The 25850-nt window shown below is 39.5% G+C and overlaps 2 protein-coding genes and 1 non-coding gene across 10 annotated transcripts in view; 1 reads left to right on the top strand and 2 right to left on the bottom strand.

The window, feature by feature from the left end:
- The window catches only part of ANKS1B (ankyrin repeat and sterile alpha motif domain containing 1B), a 1153827-nt gene that overhangs the window by 265779 nt on the left and 862198 nt on the right, over nt 1-25850 (top strand). For all 8 annotated transcript variants that reach the window (XM_086400851.1, XM_086400849.1, XM_086400852.1 and 5 more), the window contains exon 9: nt 9420-9563. In XM_086400851.1, the coding sequence (XP_086256977.1) occupies nt 9420-9563 (144 nt within the window). The remainder of the gene's footprint in view (nt 1-9419; nt 9564-25850) is intronic.
- Nucleotides 293-365, bottom strand: TRNAG-CCC (transfer RNA glycine (anticodon CCC)). Its single transcript has one exon. It is a non-coding gene; the product is annotated as a tRNA-Gly (tRNA).
- On the bottom strand, nt 20836-21489 carry GARIN6 (golgi associated RAB2 interactor family member 6). Its single transcript, XM_086403672.1, is given in 1 exon segment — nt 20836-21489. A coding segment is annotated over 1 exon segment (654 nt).

The following is a 25850-nucleotide window of genomic DNA, read 5'->3' as shown; positions in this document are numbered from 1 at the left end:
GGGGGGCCTGATGGCCTGCCGTATATGGGGTCGCACAGTCGGACACGACTGAAGCGACTTAGCAGCAGCAGCAGCAGCATGCTCTGGTTTTGTGGTATCTAAACCAACAGACACCTCTGCAGCCATGCAGTTTGTAATCCAGTAGGGAAAGGAGTTATTTCTTAACCATTTCCTTATTTATTTAGCTGTGCCCAATCTTAGTCAGAGCATGCGGGATCTTCAGTCTTCCATGTGGCATGTGGGATCTTTAGTTGCAGCATGAAAACTCTTAATTGCAGCATGTGGAATCTACTTCCCTGACCAGGGATCAAACCTGGGCCCCCTGCATTGGGAGTACAGAGTCTTAGCCACTGGACTACCAGGGAAGTCCCAGGAAAGGAGTCAGTGAACCAAAGTCATCTAATTAGCTTTTTAAATTTTATTTGTGATAATTACTATAAAAATATCAGGGTGATGTGAAATTATGTAAGAAAGGAAACTAATTTTGGGGTACCAAAAAGGACTATCAGAGGGAGTGAGTTAAGTTCACACCTAGAGCACAAAGATTAATCATGATGAAGACAAGAGAAGAGATTGCTCCATGAATTTATTTATTAGGTTTTAGTACAATAGCGAGTAACAGAAAATGCAAATAGCAGTGGCTTAAAATGGAGAAGTTTATTTCACCCGACTTACATAACTTAGGGCTGGACTGTCCAAGGATGGACTGTCCTCATCAGTACACGGAATCCAGAATTATTCTATTTGTTGTTCTACTATGTATATCCTCTAGTTCGAAGGATTCTTCATGGTCCAGGATGACTGTTCTAGCTCTAATCATTTCATTAGCACTCCAATCAGCAGAAAGAGGAAAGGGAAGAAGGAAGGACATGCCTCTTTAAGAACATTTCTTATACCCCAGGTTTATACCTTAATAACATGGCCACATTTAGCTGTGACAGAGATTGGAAAAATGGTTTGTATTCAAAGCAGACATGTTTGTGTGCTAAGTCACTTCAGTCCTGTCTGACTGTGAGCCTATGGACTGTATGTAGCCTGCCAGGCTCCTCTGTCCATGGGATTCTCCAGGCAAGAATACTGGAGTGGGTTCCCATGCCCTCCTCCAGGGGATCTTCCTGACCCAGGGATCCAACCCACATCTCTTCTGTCCCCTGCATTGACAGTTGGGTTCATTACCACTGGTGCCATTTGGGAAGCCCCAAAGAAGATATGTGCCCAAGTGAAAATTAGGGTTCTATTACTGTAGAAAAAGAGGGCTAGGTGTTTTGTTATAGTGGAGACAACTAATAGCCTCTGTAAGAGAAAACTGTATGTACTTAGATAAACTTCTATATAAGAGAAAGTTTGGTATATTCAAAAGAAAGAGCATGCTGCTGTTTCTGCTGCTGCTGCTGCTGCTAAGTCACTTCAGTCGTGTCCGACTCTGTGCGACCCCATAGACCGCAGCCCACCAGGCTTCCCTGTCCCTGGGATTCTCAAGGCAAGAACACTGGAGTGGGTTGCCATTTCCTTCTCCAATGCATGAGAGTGAAAAATGAAAGTGAAGTCGCTCAGTCGTGTCCGACTCTTAGCGACCCCATGGATTTCAGCCCACCAGGCTCCTCCATCCATGGGATTTTCCAGGCAAGAGTACTGGAGTAGGGTGCCATTGCCTTCTCCGAAGAAAGAGCATAGTGTGTTTAAATGTTATGAGCAAATGGAAGGAAGAATGGCGAAAATTGGACAAAACTAGGTATTGCAGGTAATGGCAAATCATACACAGCCTCGGAAATCATCTTAAGAATTTTGAATTTTATCCAAAGAACAATGAAAAACTATTAAAAGTTTTAAAGGAAGAGGGTAACATTTTCAATTTCTCATATAAGAAATTTTTTTTCTCTTGTCATGTGGAGAATACTTTAGAGACTTTGGAAATATATATTGTTGTTGCATTAGTCGCTCAGTTCAGTTCAGTTCAGTTCAGTCGCTCAGTCATGTCCAACTCTTTGTGACCCCATGAATCACAGCACGCCAGGCCTCCCTGTCCATCACCAACTCCCAGAGTTCACTCAGATTCACGTCCATCGAGTCAGTGATGCCATCCAGCCATCTCATCCTCTGTCGTCCCCTTCTCCTCCTGCCCCCAATCCCTCCCAGCATCAGAGTCTTTTCCAATGAGTCAACTCTTCGCATGAGGTGGCCAAAGTACTGGAGTTTCAGCTTTAGCATCATTCCTTTCAAAGAAATCCCAGGGCTGATCTCCTTCAGAATGGATTGATTGGATCTCCTTGCAGTCCAAGGGACTCTCAAGAGTCTTCTCCAACACCATGGTTCAAAAGCATCAATTCTTCGGCGCTCAGCCTTCTTCACAGTCCAACTCTCACATCCATACATGACCACAGGAAAAACCATAGCCTTGACTAGACGGACCTTTGTTGACAAAGTAATGTCTCTGCTTTTGAATATGCTATCTAGGTTGGTCATAATTTTCCTTCCAAAGAGTAAGCGTCTTTTAATTTCATGGCTACAGTCACCATCTGTAGTGATTTTGGAGCCCAGAAATATAAAGTCAGCCACTGTTTCCACTGTTTCCCCATCTATTTCCCATGAAGTGATGGGACCAGATGCCATGATCTTTGTTTACTGAATGTTGAGCTTTAAGCCAACTTTTTCACTCTCCTCTTTCACTTTCATCAAGAGGCTTTTGAGTTCCTCTTTACTTTCTGCCATAAGGGTGGTGTCATCTGCATATCTGAGGTTATTGATATTTCTCCCGGCAATCTTGATTCCAGCTTGTGTTTCTTCCAGTCCAGGGTTTCTCATGATGTACTCTGCATAGAAGTTACATAAGCAGGATGACAATATACAGCCCTGACGTACTACTTTTCCGATTTGGAACCAGTCTGTTGTTCCATGTCCAGTTCTAACTGTTGCTTTCTGTCCTGCATACAGATTTCTCAAGAGGCAGGTCAAGTGGTCTGGTATTCCCATCTCTTTCAGAATTTCCCACAGTTTATTGTGATCCACACAGTCAAAGGCTTTGACATAGTTAATAAAGCAGAAATAGATGTTTTTCTGGAACTCTCTTGCTTTTTCCATGATCCAGCAGATGTTGGCAATTTGATCTCTGGTTCCTCTGCCTTTTCTAAAACTAGCTTGGACTTCAGGAAGTTCACCATTCACGTATTGCTGAAGCCTGGCTTGAATAATTTTGAGCATTACTTTACTAGCATGTGAGATGAGTGCAATCGTGTGGTAGTTTGAGCATTCTTTGGCATTGCCTTTCTTTAGGGTTGGAATGAAAACTGACCTTTACCAGTCCTGTGGCCACTGCTGAGTTTCCCAAATTTGCTGGCATATTGACTGCAGCACGTTCACAGCATCATCTTTCAGGATTTGAAATAGCTCAACTGGAATTCCATCACCTCCACTAGCTTTGTTCGTAGTGATGCTTTCTAAGGCCCACTTGACTTCACATTCCAGGATGTCTGGCTCTAGGTCAGTGATCACACCATTGTGATTATCTGGGTCATGAAGATGTTTTTTGTACAGTTCTTCTGTGTATTCTTGCCACCTCTTCTTGATATCTTCTGCCTCTGTTAGGTCTATACCATTTCTGTCCTTTATCGAGCCCATCTTTGCATGAAATGTTCCCTTGGTCACTCAGTTGTGTCCAACTCTTTGTGACCCCAGGGACTGTAGCTCATCAGGCTCCTCTGTCTATGGGATTCTCTAGGCAAAAATACTGGAGTGGATTGTCATTCCCTTTTCCAGGGAATCTTCCTTACCCAGGGATTGAACCCAGCTCCCCTGAATTGCAGGCAGATTCTTAACCGTCTGAGCCACCCAATAAGAGTACTCTTTGGCATACAATTGCATATTTATCAATTCTGAAAAAAACACTGGACATGAGTTCAAATCTGGATGGACATGCACTGAATGTTTGTAATAATAATTAATATCAGAAAAGCTTCACTTTCTCCTTTATAACTTTTTATTTTGAATGATTTGTTTTACAATAAGCATGTGTTACTTTAAGTTTCACTAAAAGTTAATGAATCATTTTCAGTTTTGAAAAACAAACACAAAAAGACTTTGCTGATTTGCAGACCAGATTGCTGACTCCTGTCCCTAATGATCTCTCTTTGTTTTGCCCTCCGTTTCTGATGGTTGCTTCTTCTCTGGAGTCTGCCCATTTGCCAGGTCCCTTTGCATTGACAATTCTTTTAGACTGTTTTCCTACTTTTTAATTTTGTGTTTGCATTTCTGATAGGATGAGAAGTAGCTTTGTCTCATTCCATCATCCCATTTCCCCACTCACAGGTTGTTCTCTTATATCCTGGCTCTGTCGAGCAGCATCAGTTTCTGCTTTTCTTCCAGGGACTTTTGGACAGGATGTAGATGTCCTTGGAACTTTCTTGGTGGCTCAGACGATAAAGAATCTGCCTGCAGTGCTGCAGTTCAATACCTGGGTTTGATCCCTGGGTCAGGAAGATCCCCTGGAGAAGGGAACTGCCACCCACTCCAGTGTTCTTGCTTGGAGAATTCCATGGACAGAGGAGCCTGGTGGGACTAACACTGGACATCCTTGGATTTTCTCTTCTCCTACTGCCAGCATGTTTCTAAAGACATGCACTCAAGGATTGACTAATGAGGATTAAAGAGTCTGTGTGGAAATCATATCTGATCCTTGATCCTTTTCCTGAACAGTATACACTTTAATTGCTTAGACTTACAAAATTTTTTTTTAGCCTTTAACCTTTTTATTTTGTATTGGAGTATAGCTGATTAATAATGTTGTAATAGTTTCAGGTGAACAGCACAGGGACTCAGCCATACATATACGTGTATCTGTTCTCCCCCAAGCTCACCTCTCATCCACGTTGCCACATAACATTGTAGACTTACTGAATTTTGGACTTAACATTTAAAGGCCATCAATGATAAAGTATAACATAACACAGAAATTCCTTTGTAGATATTCTGAATATTTTGAATATCTTTTGTCTCTTTAAAGAGCTCTAGAAATTAGAAACTTCCTTCTAATAAGTAGTTCTTAGAAAGATTAGAGAAGGCGATGGCACCCCACTCTAGTACTCTTGCCTGGAAAATCCCATGGACGGAGGAGCCTGGTGGCTGCAGTCCATGGGGTCGTGAAGAGTCGGACACGACTGAGCGACTTCACTTTCATTTTTCATTTTCATGCATTGGAGAAGGAAATGGCAACCCACTCCAGTGTTCTTGCCTGGAGAATCCCAGGGACTGGGGGGCCTGATGGCCTGCCGTATATGGGGTCGCACAGTCGGACACGACTGAAGCAACTTAGCAGCAGCGGCAGCAGAAAGATTATAGGATCTAGAGTCAGAGGACTTGTATTACAATCTTCCCTCAATTGTAGGATGACCTTGCAAATTGAGTAACATTGAATTGTACACAGCTAACTTCTAAACTGTCTTTAGGGGGCAGTACTAAACCACAAAATTTATAAAATAAATTTTGCTATTTTTGCTAATGCTATTGGCAAATGTTAATATAAAACAAAACTAAAATAACAATGATGAGACTTGTGATGCAATTATATATACCTCTTATTATTAGTAAAATTTTCTAGGTAGTCAAACAAATGTTAGTTTAAAACTCATTCCTTTAATGATTTATTTAATAAATAATTATTAAATTACATTATACAAAAACACATGGTAAGAGATGCAAATGTGAATAAGGCATATTTGCTTTCAGATAACTTACAATTAACTAAGATAAATAATTTGTATGTGTCTGTGTTTGTGTGTATATAACTCTTTCAGGCTAAAGATTATGATAAAAATAACGTTTATTGATGATTTTTTATGGGCTTCCACAGTAGGTAGCTCAGTGGTAAAGAGTCTGCCTGCAATGCAGGAGACACGGAAGACGCGCCTCTGATCCCTGGGTCTAGAGGAGCCCCTGGAGGAGGAAATGGCACCCCCCTACAGTATTCTTGCTGGGAAAATCTCATGGACAGAGAAGACTGGCAGGCTGCAGTCCATAGGGTCTCAGAGAGTTAGATATGACTGAGTGACAGCACTGCAGCAGCACTGATTATTTTTCATCTACCTGTCACTGTCAAGCAACTAATTTTATCCTCATATAGCCCCTTCAAGTAGGAATGATTATTATGCTTACTTTGCAGATAAGGAAACTGAGGATTAGTCAGATTATATGATTTGCTCAGTAACACAGCTTGCAAGTGGCAGAGCCAGGAATATATATCTATTTGCATATATTAAATATATATCTGTTTGACTTTAAAACTTCTGCTCTTTGCCACTGTACCATTTGTCATTTCAAAGTCTATGTGAAATAACAGAATACACAAACTGACAGAAAGAACTGAAGACTTTCAGAAGAGAGCAACATCTTTCCTGTTTGTGGTAAATCTGGAAAATTTTATGTAAGAGGTGAAATCTGAATTGTATTTTGAGGAATCAATAGTATTATAGGAGAATAATAGCTAAAAACAGTGGTTAATACTTATTCAAACCTGACTGTGTGTCAGGCACCATATATTCATTACCTTATTTTTCAGGAAAAGTTTCTAAGGGAGGTGTATACTACTGTATTTTCCCACTGCATAAGGTAAGTGACGCTGCCAGTGGTCCTATACTCTGAAAATCACACTAATTAGTAGGCTAAAAAGGAAGAGAGTTAGAGAACTTGAATTCAGGACTAATTTTAGAGTCTAAACTCTTAAGCAGTACAATAGTTGTATGGAGAAGTAAGGTGGAGGGCATGAACAAAAGCACAGAACAGATTAGGAAAGGATAAATAATTCCATTCGGTTATAGCCTCGGGTGAGTAAAAGGGAGTAAGAAAGGGGCTGAAAAATAGTGTGACCATAAAACCTTGAAGCCATATTAAGGAATATGGATATTATTTGCTCTACAATGGGAAGTACTTGAAGAATTATGAGCTGGGAACAGACATAAGCAGTTTTTCTTTGGGGAGGAGAAAGAGACAGAAGAAAAAAACTGATTATAAAATGTTGATAATTGTTAGCCAAGCATATGATTTATACTGCCATATGTATCAACCTTAATTGTGAAACCAATAATTGATCATGAGTTGGTGAAGGAGATGCCCATTTGATCATTCTAGTCATTTTTATAGATAGCATTGATCAAACATATGGATTGGATGCCCTAGAGTTAGGCAGTCTGGATTAGGATCCTTTTTCTGTCATCTCCGTGACCTTGGGTTTTACTTGACTTCTTGTGGCTTAGTTTAGTATTTTCCTGAAAGTCTTGTGTGAATTAAAATAATGAATAATAGAGGACTCAGTAGATTGTAGCACTGTATTATTGTATTATAATTATCAAAGCACTGTAGCACTATATTATATCTTACAGACAGTAACTCATTGAAGGACTATTGAAGTTCTTAATTTCTCAGTTATTGAAAATTGATAAAGGGAAATGTAAGATGTGAATGCAAAAACCAGTTGTATTGTGAAGTCTTATATGCTGTTTTTTAAAGCAACAACTTTCAGGGGGAGATGGGTGCTATTTACAATTCAGTATGTAAACTATCTTTACTAACTTCAGTAATCATAATCTATCAATGTTATACTGAACACTACACACTGAATATTTCTAGACAAGCTTATTGTCTTTGCTATTTAAAAAAAATACTACCTGCTGCATATTCAGCAGGCTCTTTTAATCTGGAATTTTTCTTTCGTTCTGGCAAAATTTCTTGCATTGTTACTTTGACAATTTCTTTTTACCTCTACTTGGAACTCTTAGTTTGACCCCTTAATTTTCTTAACTTTTAACTTCTTTTGTTCTGTCCTCTGGGAAATTTGCTCAGACTTATTTTCCATCTCTTCTGTTGGATTTTATGTATTCTCTCTCTCTGAGGATACTGTTTATAATTTTTATCTGTATATTTAGTTTGGCCTGTTAAAAGCTTCCTTCCAATATATGGTTATCATACTCTTGTTCATATTTAACTGAAAAATTAGGAACTGTTTATGTGGATGGAGTTTGTTGGGGAGGGGTTTCACAGTAGGCATTAAGGCATGGACCCCTCTGCCATTTTCCTAAGTACTTACAGATTGTTTTTCTTGAGCGGTCCAGAGGAGTATACTCTCATCTGCTACCTGGGAGATATGAGCTTAGCTGCCATGTTCTCTAAGACAAATGTGGGAAGAAGGCACAGGGGCAGGTGGAGCATCTTTATTTACTACATAGATATTCACTTAATTTCATTGTTTTTAAAGAGGCATCCCTCAGTTCATTGTGCCTGGTTTCTTAGAATTCATAATCCCTTTGCTTTAACCTCACCAGAAGGTAAATCTCCAATTTCTTGTCAGGTGGTGAAGGTTTATTTTCTTGGCTGGGTGATGAGTCTGGGGTCTAGTTTCTAATATAGAGTTTCTATTCTGTTTTAGTTCCACCAGCACCTACAAAATTTCTTGCATTATTACTTCACAGGTAGTCAATCTCTCTCATTCATAAGTCCTTTAGAGGAGTTGAATCATGAATAGATCTGCTTTTTATTCTTCCTCTTTGCAGACAGTTTGCTGTCCGAATCCTCAAGTTTTCTATATGAAATTGATAAGTCATCTGTTTATCATTGTCTAAATGTTTTCTAGATATTGCTCATCTGTTAACTTCCCTCCTGTTGTCCTTGTCCTTATGGTTTAGATCATTTTTGCAGAAGTTTTGCTGTCATTTAAGTGAGATTTGAAAAGTAGCAAAACTAAATATGTTTGCTTAGCATGGAAGTCCTATTATTAACTTTAAAAGTATCTTACAAGGGCTTCCCAGAAGACATAAGAGACAGGGGTTCAATCCCTGGGTGTGGAAAATCCTTTGGAGGAGGGCATAGCTCCCAACTCCAGTATTCTTGTCTGGAGAATCCCATGGACAAAGGAGCCTGGCGGGCTACAGTCCAGGGGTTGCAAAGAGTTGAACATGACTGAAGCGACTTAGCACATACCCCTCTTATGCATATAATATGAAATTTTATGAATTTCTTTTTTTTCCCCCAAAACGAGTCTACTTTTTGATGACACTGTGAAAAAAAATAGAATTTTATCGATTCCTATTTCAATATTTTAATTTTGTTCCTCTGATTTCATTAGAAATCAAAATATTTGTTGCTGTTTTTATGTTCTTTTGAGTCATTTTCATGTCCTGTTCTTCAACATGAACTTTGCAATTTGCCAGTCTTTGTCACCCAGTTTTTTCACTTTGTTTTCTTTCACACTCAACTTAGAATTAAATTATACATATTTTTTGGCTGATTTCCATAGCACAGTCACATAACTATGGCCAGAATTAAGCTAATTTCTTCTTGCTAACATACACCATGAGAAATTTATGTAATTTAATTGATGTTAAGATATCTGACTGGCATTGATATAATATATTGCTATGATATATATTTAATTTCAGAGAACTTCATCTACAATAAATTTGTCACCAGGAGAAGTGGAAGAAGATGATGATGATGAAAACACTTGTGGGCCCTCAGGACTCTGGGAAGCATTAACTCCTTGTAATGGATGTAGGAACCTTGGCTTCCCCATTCTTGCACAGGTAATGGTTTACTTTCTTAAGATACAATAAAACATAAAAATGGTTGCCTAGGTTTATAAATAAATCTTTTTTATTATCCACTGAAAATCCAATTAGTATTTTATTTATACTTTGAAATTTTTTCAGTTCAGGGTCAGTAAAATGCTTATATAACTAGCTGTACATGTATGCATAAGTCAACACATACTCTACATAATTATAATTTTATGTGATTTTATTTTGGTCATGATGCTAGCTCTAGAAAAATTGAGTTATATAAGAGGTTTTAGTATTTATGAGTTTGAAATATTTCATTTTAAAGAATGCTATTTTGAAATTAAATCATAATTCATATTTAAATAATAATAAAATGATTTAAAAGAAAGCATGTGAGAACTCTTTAAAAGCATAGTGATTTTTTTTTTCTTAGCACAATGGAATATTGTAGAATAATGTGTGCCACTGACAATTATGCACTACAATACCAAAATGAGAATAGAACACTAAAGCATTGATTATAATTTTGAAATCATTTCACTACTCATTAAGTCACTTTTAATTTTATTGTGTCACCCTCAAATTTTTCTTGTGCATTATGATTCACAAGCCCTTAGAATTAGGAAATTTGAAGCCACAATGAATTCATCTCTACATGAAGATGAAAAAGCACTTAATATGAAAAATAGTGTAATGGCAAGGTGTGTTTATGTAACTACATAAAATATAAGTGGAAAAATAATCTAGGATAAGAAAGAATTCAGTATATCTCAAAAATATTGTTTTCTGTTTTGCAACAAATATGAAGTAATTGTCTTCAAGAAATCGTTACATGTTTTTACATCTATGTCATAAGTTAATCACAGCCACCCAAATTCCAATATTGATTTATTGCACTTAAAGAATCTCTTTATCTTATATGAACTATTTATGAAACTTTAAGACAATTTATACTAACCTTACAGAATTCTTTTCAACGTTTACCGGCCTGTGAGATCCATAAAGGCACACTATGTATTGCTCAGTGTCTATGATTTAATGCCAACACTGTTCCTGAAACATTGTCACAATTACCTAGTATTTGAATTAAATGATTTTCTATAGGGTTTCATTTCTTCACTTGTTGATGTTTGGTAGAAACCAATGCAATCCTGTAAAACAATTATCCTTCAATTAAAAATAAATTAAAAAACACTTTTACGTATTTAAAAGGGTGTGTTTGTGTGTATGTTAGTCAAGGGTATAGAAGAAAGGAAATTAAGAAACATAGGTTTTGATTTTATTAATATACTTTTATCTGCTTAACAGTTTACCAGTAATTGAATGCTTTTACCTATTTTTTGGCTCATAAATTTAATATTTTTGTATTTTTATTTTCAAAAGTAGAATTCTTATAAAATAGCAGAACTCTAAGCTATCATAATATATGACTATATCTGGGTTCTCCATCACCTTATTAACCTTTACGTTTATTTTTTAAATTTTAACATTTTGTTTTACTAGGTTTGGGAGTATGTTTGGTAGTACCTTGGTTTTGTTTATGATTTTTAATATTTTTCTTTGGCATTTTTCTGTGTAGGCTTGTATCACTTGAATAAATATTGAGTATTACTATTTTAATAGCTATATTTACCCTAAAATATTTCCCAATCTGAAGCTTTTCTTTCTTTTTTAATATTGTATGGGCATATGTTGTGTACTTTTTTTTTTACCATCAAATTGACTATGGTCTTTTTAAAAAATTCATTTCATCTAGAATTTCTTTAAAAAAATTTCAAATGTGGCTTTATATTTGTTTTTAACTTGATATCTACTTTTTCTATGACCTTACATTTGACAGTAACTCATTCCTTTCATTATATGCCATCATGCTTGGCTTGGGTTTTCTTCTGAATCTCTTATTTTAATTTTCCTATTTTTAAAAACAATGACCCACTTTGATATTTTTGCACATATATTGCAGGAGAAATATCATTGTATTAACACTGTTAGCTGACATGATTGTCTGCTTTTAAATTTATATTTTATACTCTGTCAAGTTTAAAAAGTATTCTTATTGGGTTTTTAATTGTTACTGCTTTAAATCTATAAACTTACTTGAGATGCAGTACCTTTTTAAAAAATGTATTTAATCTAACAAATCAAACAATTCTTTTACCAAGTTCTCTTCTAGTCTTCTTTTACTAATGTTCTCAATTTGTAATGGGTTCCCCTTTAACATATGTGTGTGTGTATGCTTAGTCACTTCAGTCATGTCTGACTCTTCATGACACTATGGACTGTAGCCCTCCAGGCTCCTCTGTCCATGGGATACTACAGGCAAGAATATTAGAGTGGGTTGCCATGCCCTCCTCCAGGGCACCTTCCTGACCCAGGGATCGACCAGCATCTCGTACATCTCCTGCATTGGCAGGAGGTTTCTTTACCACTAGCACCAAACCTGCCTGCCAGTGCAGGAGACATGAGAGATTCCTGGGTGGGGAAGATGCCCTCAAGGAAGACATGGCAACCGACTCCAATATTCTTGCCTGGAGAATCCCATAGACAGAGGAGCCTGGAGGGCTAGAGTCAATAGGGTCACAAAGATTCAGACACGACTAAAGTGACTTAGCACATATATATACATATATAATTATAACAACATTTTAAATGTGATGACGCAAACTATAAAAATACTTATTATATTTCACAATAAAATTAATGTGCAATGGTTGACACACTGGTATAGCTTAAAACTTATAAAAAACTTATAGCTTATAAGTTTTTCCTATAACTTGCAACAACTTTGAACTCAGGATTTTCTGGACATATGATTCTGTTATTGATGAAATTTTAAGGAAACTTTATTTAGAAGCCAGTTTTTTTCAGATCTGAATTATTTTGGGAGCCATTAAAATCATTAAGCCATAAGCACTGTGCATATAGGGCCTCATGAAAAGTTACATGCACAGAGTTACACTGTGCATGTAAGGGCCTCACTACCTTACAGTTTGGCACCGGAGCCTTTGCAATCAGTGGAATTAGTACAGTGAGATGGCAAGAATACACAGAAGAACTGTACAAAAAAGATCTTCACGACCCAGATAATCACAGTGGTGTGATCACTGACCTAGAGCCAGACATCCTGGAATGTGAAGTCAAGTGGGCCTTAGGAAGCATCACTACGAACAAAGCCAGTGGAGGTGACAGAATTCCAGTTGAGCTATTTCAAATCCTGAAAGATGATGCTGTTAAAGTGCTGCACTCAATATGCCAGCAAATTTGGAAAACTCAGCAGTGGCCACAGGACTGGAAAAGGTCAGTTTTCATTCCAATCCTAAAGAAAGGCAATGCCAAAGAATGCTCAAACTACCGCACAACTGCACTCATCTCTGGCAACCCACTCCAGTACTCTTGCCTGGAAAATCCCATGGGTGGAGGAGCCTGGAAGGCTGCAGTCCATGGGGTCGTTGAGGGTCGGACACGACTGAGCAACTTCACATTCACTTTTCACTTTCATGCATTGGAGAAGGAAATGGCAACCCACTCCAGTGTTATTGCCTGGAGAATCCCAGGGATGGGGAAGCCTGGTGGGCTGCCGTCTATGGGGTCGCACAGAGTTGGACACAACTGAAGTGACTTTGCAGCAGCAGCAGCACACGCTAGTAAAGTAATGCTTAAAATTCTCCAAGCCAGGCTTCAGCAATATGTGAACTGTAAACTTCCTGATGTTCAAGCTGGTTTTAGAAAAGGCAGAGGAACCAGAGATCAAATTGCCAACATCCGCTGGATCATGGAAAAAGCAAGAGAGTTCCAGAAAAACATCTATTTCTGCTTTATTGACTATGCCAAAGCCTTTGACTATGTGGATCACAATAAACTGTGGACAATTCTGAAAGAGATGGGAATACCAGACCACCTGACCTGCCTCTTGAGAAATTTGTATGCAGGTCAGGAAGCAACAGTTAGAACTGGGCATGGAACAACAGACTGGTTCCAAATAGGAAAAGTTCGTCAAGGCTGTATATTGTCACCCTGTTTATTTAACTTATATGCAGAGTACATCATGAGAAATGCTGGACTGGAAGAAACACAAGCTGGAATCAAGATTGCCGGGAGAAATATCAATAACCTCAGATATGCAGATGACACCACCCTTATGGCAGAAAGTAAAGAGGAACTAAAAAGCCTCTTGATGAAGGTGAAAGTGGAGAGTGAAAAAGTTGGCTTAAAGCTCAACATTCAGTAAACGAGGATTATGGCATCCGGTCCCATCACTTCATGGGAAATAGATGGGGAAACAGTGGAAACAGTGTCAGACTTTATTTTTTTGGGCTCCAAAATCACTACAGATGGTGACTGCAGCCATGAAATTAAAAGACACTTACTCCTTGGAAGGAAAGTTATGACCAACCTAGATAGCATATTCAAAAGCAGAGACATTACTTTGCCAACAAAGGTTCGTCTAGTCAAGGCTATGGTTTTTCCTGTGGTCATGTATGGATGTGAGAGTTGGACTGTGAAGAAGGCTGAGCACCGAAGAATTGATGCTTTTGAACTGTGGTGTTGGAGAAGACTCTTGAGAGTCCCTTGGACTGCAAGGAGATCCAACCAGTCCATTCTGAAGGAGATCAGCCCTGGGATTTCTTTGAAAGGAATGATGCTAAAGCTGAAACTCCAGCACTTTGGCCACCTCATGCGAAGACTTGACTGATTGGAAAAGACTCTGATGCTGGGAGGGATTGGGGGCAAGAGGAGAAGGGGATGACAGAGGATGGGATGGCTGGATGGCATCACAGACTCGATGGACATGAGTCTGAGTGAACTCCGGGAGTTGGTGATGGACAGGGAGGCCTGGCGTGCTGCGATTCATGGGGTCGCAAAGAGTCGCACACGACTGAGTGACTGATCTGATCTGATCTGATCTAGCAGATTCTTACATATTCAGATTTTCTGGATTGGAATAAATATAATTTATTCTTCTTAGCTGGATCTAGCAAACAGGTATTAAATATCTTGTATTCAAAGTAGAGTGCTAAACTTCAGAAACATGAGGATTATGGAAATACAAACTTAATTGGGAGCCAGGTTACTTTTACATTCTGATTCTGGGCTTTAAAACTATATTATTTATCACTTTCAAATTCTTAGATTTTGTACTTGCAAAATTAGAACATTGCTTGGTCTTTTGGATCTTAATTTCCAAAATCATTTAATTTCTGCTGCTGCTGCTGCTAAGTCGCTTCAGTTGTGTCCGACTCTGTGCGATCCCATAGTCGACAGCCCACCAGGCTCGCCTGTACCTGGGATTCTCCAGGCAAGAACGCTGGAGTGGGTTGCCGTTTCCTTCTCCAATGCAGGAAAGTGAAAAGTGAAAGGGAAGTCGCTCAGTCGTGTCCAAGTCTTAGAGACCCCATGGACTGCAGCCCACCAGGCTCCTCCGTCCATGGGATTTTCCAGGCAAGAGTTCTGGAGTGGGGTGCCATTGCCTTCTCCGATTTAATTTCTAGTTTTTGCCTATATTTTGAATTGATCCTATATTCAAGTTTCATCTATTTTTTTCTGGTTTTTAGAAGGTATTTTCTTCTCTTATTGTGACTAGATTGTTGGAGTTTTTATAAGAGGCAATTCCTTTCAAATTTATGAGAATTGATAATTCTGAATAACAGGATTAAAATGAAAATATATATAATATATTGGGCACTTTAGTATAATTTCAAAGCAGTTAAATAAAATTTAAGCTGGGCAAAGAATTAGAAAAGAAATCAAGAATGAAGGGACTGGGAATACGAAGCCCTTTCTGGAAAGTATAATTAAACTCAAATTTGTTTTTCAACATTCTTGGCAATAACAATCACTACTATTTTGAAAATAGAAGTGAGAAGGGAGGAAGTAGAATTCAGAAGTGAGCAAGAACAAAGGTGGGGTTGGGGAAAGATCCTCTAGAGCAGATAATCAAACTGTTAGATAAGGCCGAAGAATGAACATGGGAGTTACACTTTATAGCTCTCCCATTTGTGTTGTTGCAATAGTACTTGGGAACCGTCTGAACAGGAGACAATTCAATAAAGGTGCTAGGAATAAAGTATAAAACTGTACCTTGTGTTTGCTCAAATGGCAAACCCAAATCTGAAATATTTGATTGACTGATATGCTCACAAAAAGCTACAGTGAGATCAGGTATTGTCTGGCCATAGGAAACTGAAGTCATAAAAGAAAGTGTGGGGGAAGGGAAACTTTTGAATGAAGATGAAATAAGAAGAGAGAGGAATTTTGTTACTTGAGTTCGGTGAATGCAGTGAATACATCTGAACAAATAAAGAGCAGTGCTGTTTCATAAGAACTGTAATCCCATACACCTTGGGCTTTTTGTGCTGTAGGCATCTTGCTAAGCTTTGTTGCTTTTGCAGATGTTGGAATGACTTAGGTGCATCTTGTTTTTTCTCTAACGAATTTATCTTCTTTCAAGACTCACCTAAAGACACATCTGCTTTTTTGTCTAAACCTTCTCATCTGGAGTTAGTTGGTCTCACCCCAGTTCCCTGGCTTCCATGGCATTTCATTTCTGCCTCTGCCTGTTATTTACATCCTTGTCTCTTTCTCTTGGGCTTCCCAGGTGACTCAGTGGATAAAGAGTCTGCCTCTGCAGGAAACACAGGCAATGTGGGTTCTATTCCTGGGTTTGGAAGATTCCCTGGAGTAGGACATGGCAACCCACTCCAGGATTCTTGCCTGGGAAATCCCATGGAGAGAGGAGCCTGGCAGGCTATAGTCCAGAGGGTCGCAAAGAGTTGGACACGACTGAACACACACACACACTGTTTACACAATGCCTACAGTGATGTCAGATATTTTACATGTAGCTATCTAAAGAAAGTCACCCATTCCAGTCCATTTTACTTTGCTGATTCCTAGAATGTTGACATTTACTCTTGCCATCTCCTGTTTGACCACTTCTAATTTGCCTTGATTCATGGACCTGACATTCCAGGTTCCTATGCAATATTGCTCTTTACAGCATTGGACCTTGCTTCTATCATCAGTCACATCCACAGCTGTGTATGGTTTTTGCTTTGGCTCCATCCCTTCATTCTTTCTGGAGTTATTTCTCCACTGATCTCCAGTAGCATATTGGGCCCCTACTGACCTGGGGAGTTCTTCTTTCAGTATCCATCATTTTGCCTTTTCATACTGTTCATGGGGTTCTCAAGGCAAGAATACTGAAGTGGTTTGCCATTCCCTTCTCCAGTGGACCACATTCTCTCAGACCTCTCCTCCATGACCCGCCCGTCTTGGGTGGCCCCACAGGCATGGTTTAGTTTCACTGAGTTAGACAAGCCTGTGGTCTTAGTGTGATTAGATTGACTAGTTTTCTGTGATTATGGTTTCAGTGTGTCTGTCCTCTGATGCCCTCTTGCAACACCTACCGTCTTACTTGGGTTTCTCTTACCTTGTACGTGGGGTATCTCTTCACGGCTGCTCCAGCAAAGTGCAGCTGCTTCTCCTTACCTTGGATTAGGGGGATCTCCTCACCGCCACCCCTCCTGACCTTGAATGTGGAATAGCTCCTCTAGGCCCTCCGGCACCCGCACAGCCACCGCTCCTTGGAGGTGGGGTTGCTCCTCCCAGCCGCCGCCCCTGGCCTCTCATGTGGGGTAGCTCCTCTCCGCTGCACTCTGTGAGCCGTCGCAGCCACCCACGCTCATCTCACATGCTAGTAAAGTAATGCTCAAAATTCTCCAAGCCAGGCTTCAGCAATACGTGAACCATGGACTTCCAGATGTTCAAGCTGGTTTTAGAAAAGGCAGAGGAACCAGAGATCAAATTGCCAACATCTGCTGGATCATGGAAAAAGCAAGAGAGTTCCAGAAAAACATCTATTTCTGCTTTATTGACTGTGTGGATCACAATAAACTGTGGAAACTTCTGAAAGAGATGGGAATACCAGACCACCTGACCTGCCTCTTGAGAAACCTGTATGCAGGTCAGGAAACAACAGTTAGAACTGGACATGGAACAACAGACTGGTTCCAAATAGGAAAAGGAGTACGTCAAGGCTGTATATTGTCACCCTGTTTATTTAACTTACGTGCAGAGTACATCATGAGAAACGCTGGGCTGGAAGAAGCACAAGCTGGAATCAAGATTGCTGGGAGAAATATCAATAATCTTAGATAAGCCTTTCCTGGTTGCTCAGACGGTAAAGCATCTGCCTACAATGCAGGAGCCCCGGATTCGATCCCTGGGTTGGGAAGATCCCCTGGAGAAGGAAATGGCAATCCACTCCAGTACTATTGCCTGGAAAATCCCATGGACAGAGGAGCCTGGTAGGCTACAGTCCATGGGGCCACAAAGAGTTGGACACGACTGAGCAACTTCACACTTTCAGATATGCAGATGACACCACCTGTATGGCAAAAAGTGAAAAGGAACTAAAAAGCCTCTTGATGAAAGTGAAAGTGGAGAGTGAAAAAGTTGGCTTAAAGCTCAACATTCAGAAAACGAAGATCATGGCATCTGGTCCCATCACTTCATGGGAAATAGATGGGGAAACAGTGGAAACAGTGCCAGACTTTATTTTTGGGGGCTCCAAAATCACTGCAGATGGTGACTGCAGCCATGAAATTAAAAGACACTTACTCCTTGGAAGAAAAGTTATGACCAGCCTAGATAGCATATTGAAAAGCAGAAACATTACTTTGCCAACAAAGGTCCGTCTAGTCAAGGCTATGGTTTTTCCAGTGGTCATGTATGGATGTGAGAGTTGGACTTTGAAGAAGGCTGAGTGCTGAAGAATTGATGCTTTTGAACTGTGGTATTGGAGAAGACTCTTGAGAGTCCCTTGGAGTGCAAGGAGATCCAACCAGTCCATTCTGAAGGAGATCGATCAACTTTGGGATTTCTTTGGAAGGAATGATGCTAAAGCTGAAACTCCAGTACTTTGGCCACCGCATGTGAAGAGTTGACTTATTGGAAAAGACTCTGATGCTGGGAGGGTTTGAGGGCAGGAGGAGAAGGGGACAACAGAGGATGAGATGGCTGGATGGCATCACTGACTCGATGTATATGAGTTTGAGTGAACTCCGGGAGTTGGTGATGGACAGGGAGGCCTGGCATGCTGCGATTCATGGGGTCGCAAAGAGTTAGACGACTGAGTGATTGAACTGAACTGATCTAAAGAAATAAACAGGTAACCTACTGAAGGTCATAGCTGGGTGTTATGTGGCTTTGTAGGCCTCATTTTATGTTGTTCTGCCCCCTATCAGTTGCTTCTGTCCTTTGTTATTTATTTTGTAAGTTTTCGAAGTTTCTTTGGCTAATAAATGTAGATCATAGATAGATCAAAATTTTTGAGAGTAATCTTTAGCATTTTATTCTGTCACTTGTTCATTTAATCACAAATATCAAGTGAAGGGAAGGCTACAGATAGTTCAGAGCCTGATTATAAATTCCTATTTAGTTTTACTATTACGCTTTCTTGTTAGTAGAGCATATGTTATTAGAGCAGAGAATATGTGTTGAGTTGTATTGTGGTAGATGATTTATTGCTTTCCTCCACAGTCTCAGATGAGCCACCTCTGCACCATGTGCAGCTTTGAGGGCTTTGAGGCTCTTGCCTAAAGAGTCAATCCTGATGGGTGGAGACCCTCTGTTCACCACCCTGCTTACTCATGTAGCCTTCACTCTGTAAGGTTGAGATGAGGAGTCTGGATACTAAACCTTTAACTGTTTTTGGAACAGGCTTATCAGTAGTCTCCACTCCTGCAATTCCCATACTCATGCTGCCCCATGGGGAGAGGCCAACAGCTCTTACTGATGGGCTGGAAGTACCTTCTGAGAACACAAGGACTTGCAGTCCTTGCTAACAACAATCATAAGACATGTTGAAATTAACCATAATGACCATGCTGACTGGGCTTCCTCCTGGATCTCTGAAGGTTGCTCCTGATGGGCTGTTGTTTCTCTTCTGAGTTTGCAGACATGGTTACAGTCACATCCACAGCATTAGTGGTGGTGCCTATTGTTACAATTGCTCCTATCAAGCTTTGTAGGCTTTGTAATTGCAGAAGTATGTGAACTGTTGAAGGCAGTGTATGTGGGAGGCATGTTAAATTCAGTCCTCCCGAGCATAATCATACTGCTGCTGCTGCTAAGTCGCTTCAGTTGTGTCTGACTCGGTGCGACCCCATAGACGGCAGCCCGCCAGGCTCCCCCGTCCCTGGGATTCTCCAGCCAAGAACACTGGAGTGGGTTGCCGTTTCCTTCTCCAATGCATGAAAGTGAAAAGTGAAAGTGAAGTTGCTCAGTCGTGTCCGACTGGTTGCGACCCCATGGACTGCAGCCTACCAGGCTCCTCCATCCATGGGATTTCCCAGGCAAGAGTACTGGAGTGAGTTGCCATTGCCTTCTCCATAATCATACTAAGTGGCTCTAAACTCATCACGGTTTATGTAAAGGCTCTGAATGCTCACTCGATCTTGATTTCTTCCATAGGAAAAGGTAGCATTTGCCTAGGAGAAGACAAGTAAAGAAAGTGATACCAGTAAAACTGCTTCCTTCTCTTTCTGTAGCTAAACAACAAGAGCTTATAGTAAGAATTTTGAGCTTTCAACTCTACTCTGCCATTTGATGCAAGAAGTTCTCCTACAGTATCTCTACAATGACCACTCCAGTTTTGCTGGGACAGTTTGTGTCAGTGAGAATACTTATTAAAATACACTTTTGTTAGTATTTATCCTGGTCAGGCGATATGTACATTAATAATTTGATGTATATGTGTGTGTGCTCAATCGGGTCCAACTCTTTGTTACCCCATGGACTGTAGCCCACCAGGCTCCTCTGCCCATGGAATTTTCCAGGCAAGAATATTGACGGGGGATGGAGGGTTATCATTTCCTATTCCAGGAGATCTTCCCAACCCAGGGATTGAACCTGCATCTCTTGCATCTGCTGTATTGACGGGTTGATTCTTTACCGCCGTACCACCTGGGAAGCCCAGTATTTTGATAGGTACTAACAAATTATGCACATCTCACTGTCACTGATTTATACAAAAATAAGTACATGGCAGTCTTGGGGAGACATACATTCTGCAAAATGTCCGCCTACCTGGGTTGGAGTATATGTTCAAGAATAGATTGGGTGGTCAGGCTGCTGCAGATGGCAATATGATATTGGATATGAAATTAATGGTTGCTGACAGCTAACAAATCTCTGCAATACAGCCTTGGGGAACTCTTTGGAGAAATACTAGGAACCTCTTTAGTGTGCCATGGCCTCCAAATGAGGCTCATTTGGCCTTGAGTCCTTCCAAAAATTAGAGTATTCCCAGATGAGCCTCTGTACCAAAGCCTCTGCAGGACTTTAAGCTGTTCTCCCTAAGCACCCTGGCCCCATCTTTTGGAGACTTACCACTAGGCACTTCTTCTCTTTTCTTAAGTCCAGTTATGTCCAGAATGTTCCTAGCTCGGGTGGCCTGAGTTCTGCTGTGAGCATTTGCTGAAATAAATAGGAAATAAATGAGGTTTTTCCACTGAATAAAAAGATCCCCTCTATCTGGAGGGAGACACAGCTGAAGGTAAAAAGAGCGGCCACTGGCAAGCTTCAGGTGGAGCTGTTGTTTTTTACTGTTATGAATGGATATCTCTACAAACTTCAAGGGAAGCAGCCTGGTTAGCTCTAAGATCTGTGTAGGCTTTTTACCTCTCTCCTGGGCAGCAGAGCTGTGCCTGTTAGAGTCATCACAGATAGCAGCTGGTTGGGCCAGCAGCATGACATCAGGCAGTGTGAGGTGGGGGCTGGTACGAAAGATGCCCACAGTCACCATTTGGGCCCGGTTGTGCACATCAAGCACTTCTCCTTTCCTGCTGACCTGTATAAAGTTACTCTCAAACACTGGCGCATATTGGAATATAGGGTACTCCCCCTTGTACAGTTATCACTGCAGTTTCCCTATGGAGGTGTTAAACATACTCGGCAAGACTGCTTTTGGCTGAGTAGTATGCTAATGTATATTGGCTGTTCTTGACTTTTATCAGGATAGCTCCTAGAACCTTCTCCAAGCCTTCCTTACCACACCTTGTAGAGCGTCCTGTTTCCCTGGTCTCTCCAGCAGTTGGGCTAACAGTGGTCTCCTGCAGATTTTGCCTCTGAGTGACTGAGGGCAAGTTGTGGGAGCTGATTACCAACTACTCAGTGCTAGAGACAGTTTCTTCTGGACCTGACTGTGCCCTGCCTAGAGCATGGAGATGTCAGGGCATGCAGAAGCCAGGCTTCCAGTAGATGTCAGGGTATGCAGATATAAAGGTGTGCAGTTATCAGGGTCCCAGTATGTCAGGGTGCACAGATGTTAAGGTGCACAGATATTGGTATTCAATCATAATCCCATTGCATCTCTCCTCCAAAAACTGTACCTTTCAACTAAGCCTAAACTACCTTGAGGGACCCCTCTTATCCTCTCCTGTCCATTGTGACCCGGGCTCATCACACAGACCTTTGTCTATGTCATGCAACAGTCCCGCCCTCAGAGCAGGGTAACTGTCCTCTCTACTTCACCCATCCTCTTCACCAGGCCACACTGCCACAGCTCAGAAGACCACTCCCTCCTCCCTGGGCCCATCTGAGGATCTTAATACTTACTGACAAATTGCTTTCAAAAAGGGTTGGGCAAACTTTCTGTTAGGTATGAGTTTAAAATATGCATACTCTCTTAACCAGCACTTCTAACTGCTGACAATTAGAATTAATTGTAGGCAATTTACCTTAAAGACAGTTGGACAAGTTGGTAAACAAGTTGGATGTATAGAATGTTTATCAAGGTTTATTGTAGCAAAAACAATCATAAACAAGATTAATATCTTATAATAAGGATTTGGTTAAATAGATTATGGAGCATTCTGTGAAAGAATACTCTGAAGTCATAAGAATGATTATGTAGTTCCTTATTTATTAAAATGAAAAGATATACCTGATAATATTCTTTTAAGAAAAAGAGAAAAGCAAACATTTCAGACTAGGTTTATACCTGTGATCCAATTTATGTAAAATCATCCATATGTGTGTTTGGGTATAAAATTACAATATATTCAACGAAATGTTTAAAGTGCTTGTCCCTGGATGGTGTAATTTTTATTTTCTTTATATTTCCTGTTTTCTCTTAGGATACTTATTTACTTCTATTAATGGGATGAATTAAGCTATTTTTATTAACAATATTTTTATAGCCATCAAAAATTTTATGTTTTGACCTACCCTCAAGTTGCTGAGATTTTCCCTAGACATCTGTACCCTAACTGTACAGTGGAAAGAGCCTTGAACATCATATGTATGCTCTAGTCTTTACTATCAAATTGGCTTATTAAAGAAGTAGTCAGAAATTTGGCTATTATAAATATTATAAATTCAGTAAGATTAAAATATACTTATTGGAATGACAATTTACATAACACACACATACATACATAAAGCCATCTTTTTTGAGTTTTTTGTCTGTTCTGTAAGTAAAAATGAACACTTTCTTCCCTTCATATCGAAGTATCTGGTTATTTCTGGAAATATGAATACTTTATTCTTTATTTATTGAGAGGCTTAGTCACACATCAATAGCAGTTCTTACTGGCCCATCCAAAATCTTTATATTTTAATTTCCATTTCACGTTTACATTGTCTATAAATTAACAAAAAGAATAAGCCTAACATATATTTAGTAATCAAACTAACCTTTCAAATCTATCCAAGAGATTCTGGTATTTGTTGAAAGGAATAGGTAGCACTGGAAACAGTATAATTTAATTTAGGTGCTTTTTTAAATATAAATTTATTATTTTAATTGGAGGCTAATTAGTTTACAATATTGTATCAGTTTTGCCATACATTGACATGAATTCGCCATGGGTATACTCATGTTCCCCATCCTGAACCCCCCTCCCACCTCCCTCCAATTACTGTCCCTCTGGGTCATCTCAGTGCACCAGCCCTGAGCATCCTGTCTCATGCATCGAACCTGGACTGGTGATTCATTTCACATATGATAATATACATGTTTATTTGCCATTCTCCCAAATCATCCCACCCTCGCCCTCTCCCACAGAGTCCAAAAGACTGTTCTATACATCTGTGTCTGTTTTACTGTCTCACATACAGGGTTATCATTACCATCTTTCTAAATTCCATATATATATATATATGCATTAGTATACTGTACTGGTGTTTTTCTTTCTGGCTTCCTTCACTCTGTATAATAGGCTCTAGTTTCATCCACCTCATTAGAACTGATTCAAATGTATTCTTTTTAATGGCCGAGTAATACTCCATTGTGTATATGTACCACAGCTTTCTTATCCATTCATCTGCTGATGGACATCTAGGTTGCTTCCATGTCCTGGCTATTGTTCACATTGGGGTGCACGTGTCTCTTTCAATTCTGGTTTCTTGGTGTGTATGCCCAACAGTGGGATTGCTGGCTCGTATAGCAGTTCTATTTCCAGTTTTTTAAGGACTCTCCACACTGTTCTCCATAGTGGCTGTACTTGTTTGCATTCCCACCAACAGTGTAAGAAGGGTTCCCTTTTCTCCACACCCTCTCCAGCATTTATTGCTTGTAGACTTTTGGATCGCAGCCATTCTGACTGGCGTGAAATGGTACCTCACTGTGGTTTTGATTTGCATTTCTCTGATAATGAGTGATGTTGAGCATCTTTTCATGTGTTTGTTAGCCATCTGTATGTCTTCTTTGGAGAAATGTCTATTTAGTTCTTTGGCCCAGTTTTTGATTGGGTCATTTATTTTTCTGGATTGAGCTGCAGGAGCTGCTTGTATATTTTCGAGATTAGTTGTTTGTCAGTTGCTTCATTTGCAATTATTTTCTCCCATTCCGAAGGCTGTATTTTCACCTTGCTTTTACTTTCCTTTGTTGTGCAAAAGCTTTTAAGTTTAATTAGGTCCCATTTGTTTATTTTTGCTTTTATTTCCAATATTCTGGGAGGTGGGTCATAGAGGATCCTGCTGTGATGTATGTCAGAGAGTGTTTTGCCTATGTTCTCCTCTAGGAGTTTTATAGTTTCTGGTCTTACGTTGAGATCTTTAATCCATTTTGAGTTTATTTTTATGTATGGTGTTAGAAAGCATTCTTGTTTCCTTCTTTTACAAGTGGTTTACCAGTTTTCCCGGCACCACTTGTTAACAAGATTGTCTTTAATCCATTGTATATTCTTGCCTCCTTTGTCAAAGATAAGGTGTCCATATGTGTGTGGATTTATCTCTGGGCTTTCTATTTTGTTCCATTGATCTATATTTCTGTCTTTGTGCCAGGACCATACTGTCTTGATGACTGTGGCTTTGTAGTAGAGCCTGAAGTCAAGCAGGTTGATTCCTCCACTTCCATTCTTCTTTCTCAAGATTGCTTTGGCTTTTAAAAAATAAAGTGAAGATACACTGATTTTCTTAAAAGCATTTTCATGCCATGCACATATGTTACAAGATTCTTATCTTAGGCTTCCATTAGACCACTGAGCTAATTACCTTGTCTCCCAGAAGCAATATTACTTATAGAGTCTAAAGACTCACAATTTTTTCCTAACCAGTCATTAGAACAGCAACAGTAGAACCTCTCTTATGTGGCCTGATAACTATCATGTGTAGCATTCTGGCAAATATGTCTATTTTCATTGAGTCTGATGAATTTTATCTGGAATTCCTCTAGATATTTAGAAAACTGTCTTAGTATTTGCTTCAATAGTTAAGAAGCTGAGATGGCTAAATAAGAAATCAACCTGAACCTGAGATTAATAAATTCTTGGAAGACTGACCTATGCAAACATTTGTGTGATTAATGTTAGAGAATGTTTTGCCTATGTTCTTTTCTAGGAGTTTTATTGTGTCATGTCTTATATTTCAGTCTTTAAGCCATTTTGAGTTTATTTTTTATTTTGTCCCATGAAAGGAGGCATTTAATCTTTATTTTTTAACATGGACATTCTGTACTTCTGGTCAATGCACCTTTTTTTTTTTTTCTTTAATGATTAAAGCAATGTGTGTTTGGCCACAAACAGGCTGTTTTAGTTAGCATAGAATTCAAGTTAAATCATGTACAGGCTAGAATCACTTCCCCGTGCCTCAATATGTAGAAGTTTCTTCTATTGATAAATCATAAGCAATTTGAATTTCAATTTTTAAGTATGCAATAAAGCCTTAAAATAACATTAGGAATGCAAATGTCATTGTAGACCTCTTTCTTTTTTTATATAGAAATTTAGTTGATTTACAATATTACATTAGTGTCGTATGTATAGCATAGTGATTCAATGTTTTTATAGATTATATTGAGTTTATTTT

This window comes from Bos grunniens, chromosome 5, assembly GCF_055505025.1.
Source record: "Bos grunniens cultivar Pamir isolate PY7600 chromosome 5, Bosgru_T2T1.0, whole genome shotgun sequence".
NCBI lineage: Eukaryota > Metazoa > Chordata > Mammalia > Artiodactyla > Bovidae > Bos > Bos grunniens.
The sequence above is the reverse complement of the archived record's forward strand: the minus strand, read 5'-3'. Positions and strand labels throughout refer to the sequence as shown.